Source organism: Thalassophryne amazonica, chromosome 3, assembly GCF_902500255.1.
Source record: "Thalassophryne amazonica chromosome 3, fThaAma1.1, whole genome shotgun sequence".
Lineage (NCBI taxonomy): Eukaryota > Metazoa > Chordata > Actinopteri > Batrachoidiformes > Batrachoididae > Thalassophryne > Thalassophryne amazonica.
Window position 1 is genome coordinate 110,104,791 of NC_047105.1, and position 18,547 is coordinate 110,123,337.

Consider the following 18,547-nt stretch of genomic DNA (forward strand, 5'->3'; position numbering starts at 1 on the left):
AATCAGTTCTTGCTTATCAGGATATGAATCTTCACCCAAAAATTCATAGCCATGTATAAAAAAGTTGTGGGCTCCAGGCTGTTCATCAACAAACTGACAAACAAACAAACAGAGCCAAAAACATTACCTCCTCCAACTTTGTTGGCGGAGGTAAATATAGATCAAAAGGGCTTTGCAATATTAAAATCAAATATCCGCTAAATCCACAATACAGATCAGTTGTGGATCAGACTTAGTCTATCCATTCAGAGTGCCAGTTTGCACCTCATTGTCACAAATGAGAGTGATTGAGGTACTTTTGATTGAGATATAGTACAAAATGCACACCAAATGGGCTTTTTAATATTCAGTTTAAATGTTCACAAAATCCACAATCTGGATCAGATCCAGATCAAATTTTGTCAGGCGGTAGTGAGTGCCAGTCTGCACCTCACTTTCAAATATGAGGGTGATTGGGTGTGTTTGATTAATATATAATGGAAAATATACAGTATATTAAATGGGGTTTTCAATGTTAAATTTACATGGCTGCAAAATCGGTAATCTGGATCAGATCTGTGTCAAACCTTGTCAGTCAATAATGGATACCATCCTACATAACGCTGTCAAATATGAAAGAAATTTTCTTTTTTGCCAGAGTTATGAATTTTTAAAAATTTGTTCAAATTGTTTCAAATTTTTCAAGATTTTTTCTGACTTTGACATTTGATGTATGACCTTGAAAATTTAATTAGTTCTTGCCTATCAGGATATGAATCTTCAGTAAAAATTTCATAACGATATGAAAAATTGGGGGCTCCAGGCTGTTCACAAACAAACAGACAAACACACAAAAAACAAACAGCGCCAAAAAGATAAAAAAAAAAACCTCAAGCAGCATCTGACTATATGGAGAGACCATCTGCTGTGATAGAGAGTGGGAAGAAGAAATGAAGGGTGGTGGAGAGAGCAAGAATGAGAGAGTGGGCAAGAAACAGATAAAGAGCAGGAGGGGAGAGATCAAATTAACAGGGTGGACTGCAGGAGGATGGTAAGCTCTGAACTGCAAAATCCAGCAGCACAGGTGGAAATACCGACAGGCAGTGAAAAGAAGATAATTGCAGAGTGGAAAGAGGACAGCTACAGGAGAGACAATGCGGAGACTTAGTGGCATGCATTCATGGGATAAAAATTACACAAGGAAGGAGAGAGAGAAGATGAAAGATGAGCAGAGATGCCTAATGCATCAAACAACTCCTTCAGCAGCCATGAGCTATAGCAGCATAACTTAATGGCTCAAGAAGCCTGAACCAGCTGTAATGACACGCTATGTCAAAGGAGAAAATTAAGGCCACAGTGAGCAGTAAACAGAATAACATTGTCATTCATTTGCATTTGTACAGTGCATCCATAAAGTATTCACAGTGCTTCATGTTTTCCACATTTTCTTATATTACAATCTTATTCCAAAGTGGATGAAATACATTTTTCCCCTCAAAATTCTACACACAATACCCCATAATGACAATGTGAGGAAAGTTTTATTAAAAATAATAATTAAAAAAAACTGACAAATCACATGTACACAAGTATTCACAGCCTTTACCATGAAGCTCAAAATTGAGCTCAGGTGCATCCGGTTTCCACTGATCATCCTTGAGATGTTTCTACAGCATACATGTCAACCCCTTTGAGGGTCCACCTGCATAACCAAGTGAGAAAATCCATAAAATCAACACAAAATCCTTATAACCTCCAAATTGCACCAAAATCAGTTTTATTACAGTACACACAGTCGTATAGCGGTATCACATAACTGGGTTTTTGTCCACATATTATGAGTTGTCACAATGACATTAAAGTCAGGATCATTAGTATTTCCTCCGCAGTTGAATTTCAAACAATAGAGATCAAGGATTCATGCGTCAAGCTGAATTTTATAGAACTGAATGTGTCAAATTTAGTTATTTTTACAGAAACAAGAACTGTGTGTCACTAGTGGAAATACATTAATAAAATGAAAAATAAATCGAATGTAATGAACAAAATAAAACATACCTCAGAACTTCATCAATTGTATCGAAAATCGCCTCGCCATTGCTAATGTTGTAGCATGTCGATGATCCTCAACTTCGCCCGTGTTTTTTAGGGATGGATATTGATAAGATTTTATCGATATTGATTCTGCTTATCGATCCAATTCCTTATCGATTCCCTCAGTACCTCTTGTGAATTTTTTGTGTACTAAAAGTAGGCTTTACAGGTTTTCTATGTCAGCAAGTCAAAGAGCTTTTTCCTATCGTACACCCGCTCTGTGGAACAGTCTTCCTGCGACTGTGAGACAGTTGGAGTCCATGGACATTTTTAAGTCAAGACTTAAAGCCTATTTTTATTCTCTTTCTTATGAATAGTTTTTATTGTTATCAGTTTTATTCTTTTACTTCTGTTTGAAAGCAGAAAGGTTTATTACAGCTGCAGGTTCATGGCTGAATAAAAGCCAGTGATCACAGCATTATTATGTTTCTTTATATGTATTTTAATTTTAAATTTTTCTTTATTTATTTTAATTTCTTTTATGTTAAACTGTTCTTTTATGTTAAACTGTTCTATTTGAGGCGCCTTGAGAAGTGATTTGGCGCCTTGTTGTGATTTGGTGCTTTATAAGCCGATTGAATTGAAATTGAACAACATTTTATTGAGTCTTGAAGTAAATAAATATGAAATTGGTCACTGGATCCTTAAACTTTGGACGTAATAAACTCTACATGGTGGATCCTTGATCTCTGGATATGAATAGGACTAAACAAAATCTATAGTTTTTGTCAAAAGCATTTCCTTTCAGACATTATTGGCATGAATGTGTTTCCATATATCTGAGCTGAGCTCTTGCGGCTGTGCTTCATGTCAGGATATGATTTATAAAGAATACAGCACATCTCCTTTTGGGAGGAAAAAAACGTTTTAGTGGATTGTAGTTTCTTGTCAACAACGTTACAACAACATACAACGTTTGTAAGAGGTGTCATTTTATTTAAAGCGGTGATTCGTTTTGAAGTTATTAATTCCGACTGGACTCTGTCTCAGTGAGCGGCACAGTATTGGAGCTGTGCCAACGGAATGGAGGACGATTCTCATTTCTACACTGCAACAAGACAAGAGTCCCAGTTAGTGACTTTAATCCACACAAAAGTGACTCACGGTTTTAATGGCTTTGACAGGGGTTAAGAAGCGGATTTGCCGCTTCTGAATCAAATCAAATCAATTTTATTTATATAGCGCCAAATCACAACAGTTGCCCCAAGGCGCTTTATATTGCAAGGCAAAAGCCATACAATAATTACAGAAAAACACCAACGGTCAAAACGACCCCCTATGAGCAAGCACTTGGCGACAGTGGGAAGGAAAAACTCCCTTTTAACAGGAAGAAACCTCCAGCAGAACCAGGCTCAGGGAGGGGCAGTCTTCTGCTGGGACTGGTTGGGGCTGAGGGGAGAGAATCAGGAAAAACACATGCTGTGGAAGAGAGCAGAGATCAATGCAGAGTGGTGCATACAGAGCAAAAAGAGAAAGAAACACTCAGAAACACTGAAGAGCAGGGAATCAAAGAACCAACAAAGTTGTGGATCGAAGCATTGCTTCAATGACTCGTGACGCTTCAAAGTGGAGTCGCGCTGCAGAAACGGTTGATTACAGACCCGCTGCAGACCAAACCCTGAATATCCGTAAGACATTATTTGTACATCTGTATGACTCTGAAACTCGGAAAAATCTGTATAATTTACGGACAACCCGTATAGGTTGACATGTATGCTACAGCTTAATTGGAGTACACCTGGGGTAAATTCAGTTTACTGGACATGAATTGGATAGGCACATGTCTCCATATAAGGTCCCATAGTTGACAGTGCATGTCAGATCACAACCCAAGCATGAAGTCAAAGGAATTGTTTGTAGGCCTCTGAGACAGGGTTGTCTTGAGGCACAAATCTGAGAAAGGGTACAGAAACATTTATGCTGCTTTGAAGGTCCCAATGAACACAGTGGCCTCCTTCATCCATAAATGGAAGAAGTTCAGATACGTTCACATCCTGAAAGTATTCACAATGCTTCACTTTTTCCACATTTTGTTATGTTACAGCTATATTCCACAGTGGAGTTTTTTCATCTCATACGTCTGCTCACAACAACCCATAATGACAACATGAAAAAAGCTTTTTTGAAATTTTCACAAATTTATTAAAAATAACAAACTAAGAGATCACATGTTCATAAGTATTCAGACCCTTTGCTCAATACTTTGTTGATGTACCTTTGGCAGCAATTGTAGCCTCAGATCTTCTTGACTATGATGCCACAAGCTGATGTACCTATCGTTGGGCGGTTTTTCCCATTCCTCTTTGCAGCACCTCTCAAGTTCCATCAGATTGGATGGGAAGCGTAGGTGCACAGCCATTTTCAGATCTCTCCAGAGATGTTCAATCTTATTCAGGTCTGGGCTCTGGCTGGGCCACTCAAGGACATTCACAGAGTTGTCTTGAAGCCACTCATTTGAATCTTTGGCTGTGTGCTTAGGGTCATTGTCCTGCTGAAAGATGAACTGTTGCCCCGGTCTGAGATCAAGAGCACTCTGGAGCGAAGTTTTCATCCGGTACGGGTCCACCATCAACCTAGAGAAATTATCATTTTCCCACTACACACCCTTGGAAACAAAGTAACAGCCCAACTGCAGCGTAATTGTTTCAGGCAGTAGTGTAATGGGCTGTTACACTGTTATAATGCTGGCAAGAACGCTGAAATTAGCTGAGGCCCTGGTGTCCACCTTAAATCTGACTGTATTTTAGTTTGGGCCAACTTGCAAGTTGTGAAGGCCTGTTGTGCATCATTTTAATTTCAATTTTTCCATTTATTTTCATAATTTATAAATCACAACAGAGTCGCCTCAAGGCGCTTCACACAAGTTAGGTCTAACCTTACTAACCCACAGAGCAGCAGTGGTAAGGAAAACAAATCCTCATTGCGTTTTGATTGGGCACATTTTCACTTAATGTTTGGATTCCTTTTCCTTGTCTAGAATGACACACTTTTGCAAAATGGTTCCATTTGTTTCAGGTCTTGCACTGTTTTCCTTTTTCTGGGCAGTTGTCCTTCATGCTGTGACCCTTGTTTCAACAACAGCCACGTGTTTTAGCACAATCTTGGTATTCTGGTTTGTGTGCATCATCAGAATGTCCTTTGCCCTTGTCTTGGTGCATTTTCTAAGTTCCTTTCTTTGAATGCTGTTTGTCTTCTGCATGAAGTTGCAGTTGTGCTATTTTGTGTGATGCAACAATTGTCAGATTCGGCATTCAGTAGTTTTTCATGAACTTTAGGTAAATGAATTCCAAACACAACATGATCCCTTATCACCTCATCACCGTTAGCATATCCATAGTCTTTCACGAGCAGTCTCAAATCCGTGACAGATTGTTTCCAAATGGCTCCCTGCACCTTCTCATGCAGTTTGTAGTGTGTGAAAATGGCAGAGTTTGGCATTACGTAGGCTTCAAAATGGTCATAGTATGCTTTTAATGTGTTGCTTCCCTCGTTTGTTGGAGCCTATCCCTGGTGGGCACAGTTCCACTAATCTGCTAACCGCTAATTAGCAAAGCTAACTTTTTTGTTAGCGAATTAGCTTTTCAGCTAACTTTAAAAAACATCAGTGGACCAATTAGCTTCTGCTAAATTTTGTTTTGCTAACTTTTAGTCCGCTGTTTTTTTTTTTTTTTTTTGCTGGCATAGTAAGTAACGTTGAATGGTCAAAAATGTTTGTAAACCCTAAAATCACACGTTAGTTCCTGTCTGTTGTGTTTTGCAGCAGTCACACAGCTGTGAGGAGCTGAGCTCAACCCTACCCCAGCAGAAGGTACCTGGCTGCCTGGCTGCTACAAAGAGAAAAAAAAAAATCCATTTACATTCACAGCATACAGTGCCCCTTACGTTGGCAAAAGGCATAAACAGAAAAGCAGGTTTGATTTAACAACCAAACTAATTCTGGACGGTTTATTGATATTAACTTTAACTCTGTCATTTTTACAAAGTGAAAATATCACAAATATTTTTTAGTTTTAAAGTAATGCACTAATTCTTAAAGTCTCGAGCATTAAAACTCACAGATGCCAAAAGGCATTATGGGACATTTAGCCTCCTCATCACTGGTTGGTTGGTTGTAAAAAACCAACACACAATTTTTTTTCATTTGTAAAAAAAAAAAAAAAAAGGCATTTGCAAAACTGAAAATTCTGTTTAAGTGTGACACAGTGCACCGAATGGTGACTGTATGACAGTTGGATGCTATTTACACTCCCATCCACTAGATGGAGGTGTTCTATGGATTTTGACCCAAACTGCATAAGGAGGCCACAAGGTGGTCATCCGTCATGGTGGATCTGTATTTTGACTTATTAATTTTATGTGTGAAAAGGCAGGTTCACACAGATAAGTTGATCCAAAAAGCACAGTCAAATTCTGTGCAGTTTGTCTGAGGTTGGGGTATTTCTCTTTTTGCATTAGATTCTAAAATTGTTTGTTTATGCCAGGTGTTGCTCTGTCATTTTTCAGTGTGAGGATCTCATTCTCAACAGTATAGCTTTCCAGATTAAAGAGCAGTGTTGCCACAGTTACTTTGAAAAAGTAATCCAGTTACTGATTACTGATTACTCCTTGAAAAAGTAACTTAGTTACTTTACTGATTACTCAATTGTAAAAGTAACTAAGTTAGATTACTAGTTACTTTTTTAGTTACTTTCCCCAGCTGCCAACAACAACCCACCTCAACATGACAGTGATACCTGTTTTGCCAAAACTCACTTTATAGTCACCCTTTCTTGACTTCAATGAAAATAAATACTTGTTTTATAAAAAGTAAAATAAAGACTTTTCTTGACCTCATATTTAACTGTTGACAGCACTGTAACAGTAAAACTTGCAATTTCGAACCTACATTGTTTATACATGTAACTATTAAATTGTAACATTTTTCTAACATTTAAATTCTCTCTAAACATTTTACTTGTCGAAATTATTATTATTTTAAGAAATATTAGTAGTTGTAGTAAAAAATGGCTTCAAAACTGGACCTTTAATCTAGGGGTGTTGTGGGGGGGGCACATCCTTGCCCCACGCCCCCATTCCATCTGGATTCGCCCCTGCTTTGGCGTTTGAGCACAAAGAATGGATAACATTTATTTATGCAGAAAACATGACCAGATTTACAGGTAAGAAAGTTTTATTGTGTTTTCACATCATGAGGTCCTCAGAAAGAGAGTTTAGGTGCATTTGAGTGGAAAATAGTGTTAGTTGTTGACGCGTCGTGGAGGATCAGCTGTTTTTAACAACCAGATACAGAGCGGCTCAGCTCAAATTCTAAATAAAGGAGGGAAAAAAGTATAAACATGTCTTTGTAAAGCTCAGTGCAGGTGTGCTGATCACCGCGCTTTAAGAGGTGAGGACGAGTCGAGCAGCTGCAAAAAAACGTGGATGAAAAGCTCACAGCTCGCTTAAAGTGTGCAGTTCAGTCGAACCCCGACCTCCTGCCCACGGACCAAGTTTAATGCTGCTGTCGACCCACAATGTAAAAATAATAGTAACACACAGTTACTTGGAGAATTAACTTTAATCTGATTACTGATTTGGAAAGATTAACACGTTAGATTACTCGTTACTAAAAAAAGTGGTCAGATTAGAGTAACGCGTTACCGGCATCACTGTTAAAGAGTGATGCTATTTTGGATGTTTCACATCAATATTTCCCCCAAATGGAAAACAAAGAAAAGTGAGAACAGGCTCAATGGAAGCAAAGTCAGTAAAGTGCCTGTCAAATTCTCACAAGATGCTCTGCACTTGCTCAGCATAATGTGCACTCTCAAACTCTATACAATATTTGCACTGATGCTTAAGTTCTGTGTCCATGTGTGGAAAGTTCCATAGATCACACTGTTGCATCCCGTTTGACAGCAAGTGTAACTTGCTTTTAAACATGTTCACGGAGCTGATCATGTTGATGGTGTGTTTGTCTTTACGCTGCAGTTATAGATTCAAGATACTGAACATGTCAGTCAGATCAGTAAGAAAGGCTAAATCCAAGAGCCACTGACTGTCTAGCTGTGCATATTCAGCATGAGATGAGTGTTTCAGAAATTCTTTAATTTCGGGCAACAACTGAGAAAACCGTTCCAGAAATTTCCCTCGGCTGAGCCATCGAACATCTATGTGCAGCAGCAGATCTGTGTGTTCTGCATCTGTCTCCTCCAGCTGTGCATGAAATAATCGCCTCTGCAAACTCCTGGCTCGATTAGAGCAATTTTGTTGGCCACATTCATAACATCTTCCTGCACAACTGGTTGGGCACGCCAGATGTACAATATTCGATGCGAATATTGCACAGGGTGTACCCCGCCTCTCACCCTGTAACTCCTAGGATAGGCCCAGCACCCACATGACCCTTGATTGGAGTAAGCAGGTACAGAAAATAAATGGATGAATAAATACACTTGCACAGTAGCAAAAATAGCACAGTGACTGGAAAGTCACATTCAGCCATTTGCTTTATTAAGCATGAACATGAAGAAACTCAATCAGTGCCATTACTATGTGCTCCCATGTCCTTGTGACTTTGAAACGCTAACCTTAATCTGGGCTTCCCGTGGCACTGCAAATGTTAAAATGTAACAGTAATGTATGTAATGTAGTAATGTAATCAGTCTGTGAATTATTGATGTAAATACATGAGACTGTTCACTTCAAGCTTTTCCACACATGCAGGACTATTAAGAATAAGTGCCATTTTCTGAGAACATTTTTTTTTTCACAACAAAGTGTCCGTGCCACCCACCTAAATGAGAAAATCAATCCAGATGGATTTCTCTGGTACGATCAGAGTAACAGCTCCCTGTACACTTTGGACTTAAAAAAGCACACATTGTACGTTCATCAGTCCGTGCACATCTTTTCCTCACAAAGGCACGTAGTGGTTGTGACAGGAATGCAAATTAGAGAGGTCGGGGTTCTTGAAAAAGGCCTTCCTACAATGATGACTAGTTAATGATCCACCATATGTCTGTATAGTGGGAGGACATGGATAGGTTTAAAACATGGTTATGTTTACAGACTGATTAGGCAGACTACATGAACATTGGGGAATTAGATGTTATACAGTGGAGATGAATGAGTGTTACAGACATCTTCTGACTCATGTTGGGAGGAAAAAGATGGTCAGATTGGCGCAAGTAAACATGACATGAATGATCTGAGCAGGAAGTCTCAATAAAAATAGTTATTTATGTGCTGTATACTACACTGCATACTCCCAGCATCACTCTCTGACATGTAAACATTTTCTCTTATCGTCTGTGATGCGATAGTGGAAGCTTTTATCTTTATGACCTCATGTTCTTTCGTCATCTCTTCCAAGGAAGACAATGATGTTTGTTGCACAGGTTGTAGCTGCTTCATTTTCAAACACAAATACTGTACAATGAGGGCTAGCATGAGCTGCTGCTGACTGGATGTGGTTGGAAATGGACTCTAATTCATAACGTGGTCATTAGTCATCTTTTTTTTTTTTTTGGCAAAGCTGTAACTAAGGTGCCATATAAAACAAAAACAACAAAGGACCTAAAACAGAACCCTGAAGTACCCCATATTTAACTGCAGCAGATTTGGAAGTAGTGTTATTACACAATACCAACTGCAACTGGTTAGATACATGTCTAGATACATGTCAGATATACTTTTCTATATACTATCATATTAAATATAAAGAACTTACATTGAAAAATAATTTACATTATTATTAAAATACAAAAATAAAAACACCTCCACTAAATACAAAATACAATTAAAAACATAAAATGCACATTTTAATTAAATACATTATAAATACTGTGCATCCTTGGGAATAGTTACAATAAAAAGTTGTTGGATGTTTCAATTTTGGCACTGTAGCTCAATTAGGTGCAGATTGCTATCCAAAAAATACAAATTTTGTTCCTTAAAGGTGAAAATTAAGGTCAAGATCAAAAGCCAAGTATGCATTATTTCACATGCTGTAGGCTAGTTTTTAAGGATATAATGAAGAATGGATAAGCACACACACACACTACACAAGTATACTTTTGTTAGTTGCATGTAATGCTCAGGATAATTTCAGAAATTTGCACGTATCCCTGAAAATTAAGTAAATTTTGGATTTCTCAGTTAATCTTTGTCTCGTGTCAGTTCCCTCTTGTCAGGTACCGACTGGTCTACAAGATGCTAGTATCTCAAGATCACACCTGGAGGTAACCCGGCATCGTCTGTGCTGTTGTCCTTGTGTGGCTCAGTAGAGATGGTCCAGTGGACTACACAATGGCGGACATGTATCTGGTTTCAGACTCTGCTGGCCTTCACATCAGCCAACTGTCCCTCTCTGGCCCTCAGTCCTGTTAACTTCTCAGTGGTTTACACCATGCCCTTCTTCCAGGCACGTGGGCCAATACAGAACATTGTTAACAACTCACTATACCAGGAGGTTTACGTAGCTTCAAAGAATGTCATTGAAGCAGTCAACTGGCATTTGGAGAAAAAGTGGGAGCTACACACTGGGCCGGTAGGAAGTTCCAAGTGTCAAATATGTGATTTGTGTAACATTGAGAAGGATCCTGACTTCTTGGAGGACACAGACAATGAGATCTTACTTTTGGATACACTCTTTATGTATTTGTACTCCTGTGGAAGTTCTCAGTATGGTGTATGTTATTTCCACCAACTTAGGATTAATGGAAAGCCGCCTTCTCTTTCAAAGTGTTTGTACAGAAAAGAATCAAACTCTGCTGCCTGTTGTCCTGACTGTGTAGCCAGCCCACTAGGTACCAAAGTCACCATGGTGGAGGAGGGCCAGACAATCTACTTCTTTGTTGCTGCTACAGTGAATGACAGTGTGACCCAGCGTTATGCTAGGAAGTCGATATCAGTTCGCCGGCCACTGGCAACAGAAGATGGCTTCTACAGTGATGTGCGAGGTCTAACGGTCCTTCCTGGATTACGGCAGACATACCATATTGAATATGTCTACAGCTTTTTCACTCAGGAGTTTGTCTACTTCCTCAGTGTCCAGAGAGAGAGCCCAGATCAGGAGTCATCTCCATTTCAGACTCGTCTGGGCCGCCTGCCTCGGAATGAGTGGGAGATGAAGAGATATCGCGAGGTGATTCTGGAGTGTCGTTTTGAGCCGAAACGCCGTAGGAGGAATGTAGCCAGCAAGCCCTATAAGGATGTAGTGTATAACGTTGTCCAGGCAGCTCACTTTGGCAAAGCAGGCAGGGAGCTGGCAGAGGAGCTTGGGGCGGAGGAAGAGGATGACATCCTGTACGGGGTCTTTGCTGTTACTGATGACAATGGGTTCACGGAGCAGGACTCAGCCCTATGCGCCTTCCCTATGGACAACGTGAACAAAGCCATCGCTGACGGAGTGGATGATTGCTGTGAATCTGGACCAGAGCAGCTCTCCAGAGGGCTCTGCCATTTCCAGCCCTGTGAAAGCTGTCCGCATGAGGTGAGTCCTTCAGTCCATGCCACACATACTGTGTTATCTCCTTTTGTTATTGTCCAGTTTGCTGTCCACCTTTTATAATAAGCAAGTCTCTTCGGCTGCTCCCTTGTCTTTTTTTTGCATTCGTCACAGCAAAGTCCGAGGCGGATCTGCATGTTGAATTGGCACAGGTTTTACGCCGGATGCCCTTCCTGATGCAACTCCACATTACATGGAGAAATGTGGTAGGGGTGGGGTTTGAACTGGGAACCTTCCGCACTAAAACTAAGTGCACTAATCACTTGGTCACCACCCCTGTGTTTTACAATAGACTGTGTAGGGAGTCTTGTATAAAGTGATAATTGTTTCTCATATAAAATGTACTTTAAAGTATTGAGTAAAAGTAAAATCCAAAACGAGTAGAGAGCGAAATTATGACATGAAAAGAAAACCAGTGTGGTGTCTGCAGAAACCAGGAGGGGGCCTCAGCCCCTATAAAAAGCTGTATCTACCTCTGGCGGAGCAGTGTTGGTGATGGGATGAGTACAGCGAAAGGTGGATGAATGTAGCTGTAAATAAAGCTGCTGCTCTTTTTCCTGGAAGAGCCACACACACTTTTGTGTTAAAATACAACAGCCAGGCTCTTGTCAAACAGAACAGTCATTTACAGCTACATAGTTGTGCCAAATTTAATGGAAAAAAAATGCAAGCGTCATCACCACCAACCACTGCAAAGCAACCAAACGCAGCACTGTTTGTGTTCTCGTATCCAAAACATGGCATTGCATTTACGTACCGCATCTCAGCGGAAATTTCAAATAAAATAAAAGAAACAAAACAGTGATGCCGGCCAGTTTTGTTGGTACTTAAATGTGTGTTAAATGTGTATTTCCATTTCAGCGGGAGCTGATCCGTGTATGTGTGCACGCGTGTCGGCGTGTGTGCGTTTGGAGTCCAAAGCGCAGATGGCCTCCTTTTCACCCTCCAGTCTCCTCTTCCTCAACTTATTTATTTATTTATTTTTGTCTTTTAAACTTGTTTTATGTCATACATGGCACTTGCTGTTGAGGTGAAAGGAGGACTCCTTCGCTGCATCTGAAGAGGTCGTCTCTTTTCCGGTGCCGCACACTGCTGCTTTCACCTCTGCATACAAGCATTGCCCAATCAAATTTCTTTTACTTTTATATTGTAGTAACGAGTTACAAAGATGTTTAAGGGAAATGTATCGGAGTAAAACTATACATCTTATTGAGGAAATGTAGTGAAGTAAAAGTGAAAGTCGCCAGAAATGTAAATAACGAAGTAAAGTACAGATACGTCAAAATTATACTTAAGTACAGTAATGAAGTATTACATTACAACACTGTGTGTAGGTTAGAAATGCCTTAGCATGAACTGGGTAGGATACCTCTGGGTTTGAGATTGGCTGGTTTTTGAAACCTTCTGAGGTGTTCAGAGGAAAAGTATGTGTAGTCAGCTGGATAAAATAATCCGAAACTAATGAAGCTGCTGTGTTTCCAGCAGCTTTTTCAAATTCAATCTGTTTCAGAGAAGCCCAAACCGCACCATTTCATAAGACTGTTTGTTAGGTTGAGGTGTGGATACTGTACTGTACCTTTAAACCATGATCATGCCGTGTTTGGGTGGTGCCATAAGACTGTCAAACAAACACAAGTTATTAAGGCAGATCTGTTCACAGTGCATCAAGTAGGGAACAGGCAAATGTTTTTGAAAGAGTACTTTTAATTTCCAGGATGTTGTGGTACAGCAGTTAGTAAGAAGGTGCTGTGTTTGAACCCGTCCTGGAGCCTTTTTTTGTGGAGCTTGCATGAGTTAGTTTCTGGCAAATCAGGTGTTTCGTCAGTATTTACTCCCGTCTTTCTTACAAGATGCCAATAATATTTGTCTGCAGGGTCAAGTGTAAATTCATAAAACATTAAACAGGTCACTGTGCTTTCTACAGATCTGTGAGAAGGAACAGAACTGAGGCCATAAAGGTGGATTAACATTGCTGGATTCAACAAACAAAGGATGTGATTACATATAAGAGTTTATTAAGTCAACCGAGAGCTTTTGAAACAGCATCTGATTCAAGATATCGCAAATGTGGACATAAATGCTGTAACTCTTAAGATGTTTGGATAAAGATGGAATGATATCTAAACCAACAGTCCAAAAACTTGCAAACTGGGCTAATTTGTGACTCAAGATTACTTTTATTCATTACTGCACTCTTTTTGCAGTGTGTGGGGAAAAAAAAAAAAAAAAAAAAAAAAAAATATATATATATATATATATATATATATATATATATATACCTCAACAAAAATATAAATGCAACACTTTTGGTTTTGCTCCCATTTTGTATGAGATGAACTCGAAGATCTAAAACTTTTTCCACATACACAATATCACCATTTCCCTCAAATATTGTTCACAAACCAGTCTAAATCTGTGATAGTGAGCACTTCTCCTTTGCTGAGATAATCCATCCCACCTCACAGGTGTGCCATATCAAGATGCTGATTAGACACCATGATTAGTGCACAGGTGTGCCTTAGACTGCCCACAATAAAAGGCCACTCTGAAAGGTGCAGTTTTATCACACAGCACAATGCCACAGATGTCGCAAGATTTGAGGGAGCGTGCAATTGGCATGCTGACAGCAGGAATGTCAACCAGAGCTGTTGCTCGTGTATTGAATGTTCATGTCTCTACCATAAGCCGTCTCCAAAGGCGTTTCAGAGAATTTGGCAGTACATCCAACCAGCCTCACAACCGCAGACCATGTGTAACCACACCAGCCCAGGACCTCCACATCCAGCATGTTCACCTCCAAGATCGTCTGAGACCAGCCACTCGGACAGCTGCTGAAACAATCGGTTTGCATAACCAAAGAATTTCTGCACAAACTATCAGAAACCGTCTCAGGGAAGCTCATCTGCATGCTCGTCATCCTCATCGGGGTCTCGACCTGACTCCAGTTGATCATCGTAACCGACTTGAGTGGACAAATGCTCACATTCGCTGGCGTTTGGCAAGTTGGAGAGGTGTTCTCTTCACGGATGATGCGAAGGAGATGTGTTGCACTGCATGAGGCAAATGGTGGTCACACCAGATACTGACTGGTTCCCCCCCCCCCAATAAAACAAAACTGCACCTTTCAGAGTGGCCTTTTATTGTGGGCAGTCTAAGGCACACCTGTGCACTAACCATGGTGTCTAATCAGCATCTTGATATGGCACACCTGTGAGGTGGGATGGATTATCTCAGCAAAGGAGAAGTGCTCACTATCACAGATTTAGACTGGTTTGTGAACAATATTTGAGGGAAATGGTGATATTGTGTATGTGGAAAAAGTTTTAGATCTTTGAGTTCATCTCATACAAAATGGGAGCAAAACCAAAAGTGTTGCGTTTATATTTTTGTTGAGTATAGTGTAGCAAACAAATAGGGAAGTGACAAAACAAATACAACCAAGAAAAATAAAATAAAATTAAGAAACTGAGTTAGTCCGTTCATATAAACGCTATGTCACGGCGAAACAGATGTCCTACTCTGAATGGACTAACTCGAACCAAAACACGAAACTTAAAAACACAAAAAGACAGCAGGCAGCGGTACCAGTTAAAACTGAAATAACAAAACAGAAGAGACAACATTTCAATTAATAAAACTACATCTTTAATTACACATTAAAATATTAAGCACTCCATACCTGAGTTGTCGTTCTTCCACACCCAGTCACGCATACACACAATCCCTCCAGTCTTCCTCAACAGTAAAAGACCCTATCACACAAAATGTATTTACACCCCGAATCACACCATAAAAACACACAAGAAGTTAAAATCATATTTACCAAATTGTCCAGGCATCCTTTTCCACGTGTGGGCCCAGCAAACACTCTGGCCACCCCACCGGAAACTAGCATTTCTGTGGTAAATCTACTACTTCCGTTTTTATAGGAAAATACTCAGGGGGAGGGTGACACCTAGTGGTGCCCTACGTTACATTCCTCCCCATCATAGTGCATCATCGACCCGATGATGTTCTTATGAATTTATTCAAAAGTTACTTAAAATTTGGCTGTACTGACTGAGGCAGCCTATATGGATTAGAATGCTGCCCAGCCGTTGTCCTTGTTGACCTTCAAGGCTCAAAAACTAAGGATATGCCAGTCTCCTTTGTAGGTTCTTGGCCTGGATGGGGCAAATCAGACACATTGTTTTCAGAAACATCACTGTTCTCTTCCATATGGTTGGATTCAGGTTCAGCCTCATCTATCCCAGTATCATTAGGGCTACTCGTCATGGGGGAACTCTCCATCTCCCCTGTAGTTTCCTCATTTACCTCTTTACCTCACAAACTGGCCCCAGTTTGTGAGGACCAAGAACTGCGTGTCTGACCTCCTGACCTGCAGTGTGGGGGCCCCCCAGGGGACGGTCCTCGCGCTCTTCCTCTTCACTCTTTACACTGCAGACTTCAGACACAACACGGACAGCTGTGTCCTGCAGAAGTTCTCCGATGACTCCGCCCTCATTGGACTCATTATGGACGACGATGACGCGGAGTACAGAGGACTAACGCAGGACTTTGTGGACTGGTGTCAGAGGAACCACCTCCTCATCAATGCGGGGAAGACCACGGAGATGGTGGTGGACTTCAGACGCTGCCCCACTACACTCCCCCCAGTGAACATCCAGGGAAGGGACATTGAGAGAGTGGACTCATATAAGTACCTGGTTGTTCATCTAAACAACAAACTGGACTTGACTCACAACACAGACGCACTTTACAGGAAGGGTCAGAGCCGCCTCTACCTCCTGAGGAGGCTGAGGTCTTTTGGAGTGAGGGGGCCACTCCTGAGGACCTTCTATGACTCTGTGGTGGCATCAGCCATCCTGTACGGTGTGGTCTGCTGGAGCAGCAGCATCACAGAGAGGGACAGGAAAAGACTGGATAAATCAAATCAAATCAATTTTATTTATATAGCGCCAAATCACAACAAACAGTTGCCCCAAGGCGCTTTATATTGTAAGGCAAAAGCCATATAATAATTACAGAAAAACCCCAACGGTCAAAACGACCCCCTATGAGCAAGAACTTGGTGACAGTGGGAAGGAAAAACTTCCTTTTAACATGAAGAAACCTCCAGCAGAACCAGGCTCAGGGAGGGGCAGTATTCTGCTGGGACTGGTTGGGGCTGAGGGGAGAGAATCAGGAAAAAGACATGCTGTGGAAGAGAGCAGTGATCAATCACCAATGATTAAAAGCAGAGTGGTGCATACAGAGCAAAAAGAGGCTCTGCCTCCCCTTCTACTCTTACAAACCCTAGGAAATACAAGTAAGCCTGCAGTCTGAGAGCGAAGTGGTGATATGGTACTAAGAGGTCCCTAAGATAAAATGGGACCTGATTATTCAAAACCTTATAAGTAAGAAGAAGAATTTTAAATTCTATTCTGGAATTAACAGGGAGCCAATGAAGAGAGGCCAATATGGGTGAACTTCTAGTCCCTGTCAGCACTCTAGCTGCAGCATTTTGAATTAACTGAAGGCTTTTCAGGGAACTTTTAGGACAACCTGATAATAATGAATTACAGTGTCCAGCCTAGAAGAAATAAATGCATGAATTAGTTTTTCAGCATCACTCTGAGACAAGACCTTTATAATTTTAGAGATATTGCGCAAATGCAAAAATGCAGTCCTACATATTTGCTTAATATGCGCATTGAAGGACATTTCCTGATCAAAAATGACTCCAAGATTTCTCACAGTATTACTGGAGGTCAGGGTAATGCCATCCAGAGTAAGGATCTGGTTAGACACCATGTTTCTAAGATTTGTGGGGCCATGTACAATAACTTCAGTTTTATCTGAATTTAAAAGCAGGAAATTAGAGGTCATCCATGTCTTTATGTCTGAAAGACATTCCTGCAGTTTAACTAATTAGTGTGTGTCCTCTGGCTTCATGGATAGATAAAGCTGGGTATCATCTGGGTAACAATGAAAATTTAAGCAATGCTTTCTAATAACACTGCCTAAGGGAAGCATGTATAAAGTGAATAAAATTGGTCCTAGCACAGAACCTTGTGGAACTCCATAATTAACCTTAGTCTGTGAAGAAGATTCCCCATTTACATGAACCAATTGTAATCTATTAGACAAATATGATTCAAACCACCGCAGCGCAGTGCCTTTAATACCTATGGCATGCTCTAATCTCTGTAATAAAATTTTATGGTCAACAGTATCAAAAGCAGCACTGAGGTCTAACAGGACAAGCACAGAGATGAGTCCACTGTCTGAGGCCATAAGAAGATCATTTGTAACCTTCACTAATTTTGTTTCTGTACTATGATGAATTCTGAAACCTGACTGAAACTCTTCAAATAGAGCATTCCTCTGCAGATGATCAGTTAGCTGTTTTACAACTGCCCTTTCAAGAATTTATGAGAGAAAAGGAAGGTTGGAGCTTGGCCTATAATTAGCTAAGATAGCTGGGTCAAGTGATGGCTTTTTAAGTAATGGTTTAATTACTGCCACCTTAAAAGCCTGTGGTACATAGCCAACTAATAAAGACAGATTGATCATATTTAAGATCGAAGCATTAACTAATGGTATGGCTTCCTTGAGCAGCCTGGTAGGAATGGGGTCTAATAGACATGTTGATGGTTTGGAGGAAGTAACTAATGAAAATAACTCAGACAGAACTCAGGAGAGAACTCAGGAGAGAAAGAGTCTAGCCAAATACCAGCATTACTGAAGACAGCCGAACATAAAGATATGTCTTTGGGATGGTTATGAATAATTTTTTCTCTAATAGTTAAAATTTTATTTGCAAAGAAAGTCATGAAGTCATTACTAGTTAAAGTTAAAGGAATACTTGGCTCAATAGAGCTCTGACTCTTTGTCAGCCTGGCTGTTGTGTGGGCCGCTGAAGAGGAGGTACTGCTGGCCCACCACCACCAGAGGGCGCCCTGCCTGGAGTGCGGGCTCCAGGCACCAGAGGGCGCCGCCGCC

At 40.5% G+C, this 18,547-nt stretch overlaps 1 protein-coding gene across 1 annotated transcript in view; it reads left to right on the forward strand.

The window, feature by feature from the left end:
• mst1rb (macrophage stimulating 1 receptor b) overlaps nucleotides 1–18,547 on the forward strand; it is a 203,679-nt gene that overhangs the window by 13,214 nt on the left and 171,918 nt on the right. Inside the window, exon 2 of the mRNA XM_034167302.1 lies at nucleotides 10,248–11,548. Within this exon, the coding sequence (XP_034023193.1) occupies nucleotides 10,343–11,548 (1,206 nt within the window). The 5' untranslated portion in view covers nucleotides 10,248–10,342. The remainder of the gene's footprint in view (nucleotides 1–10,247; nucleotides 11,549–18,547) is intronic.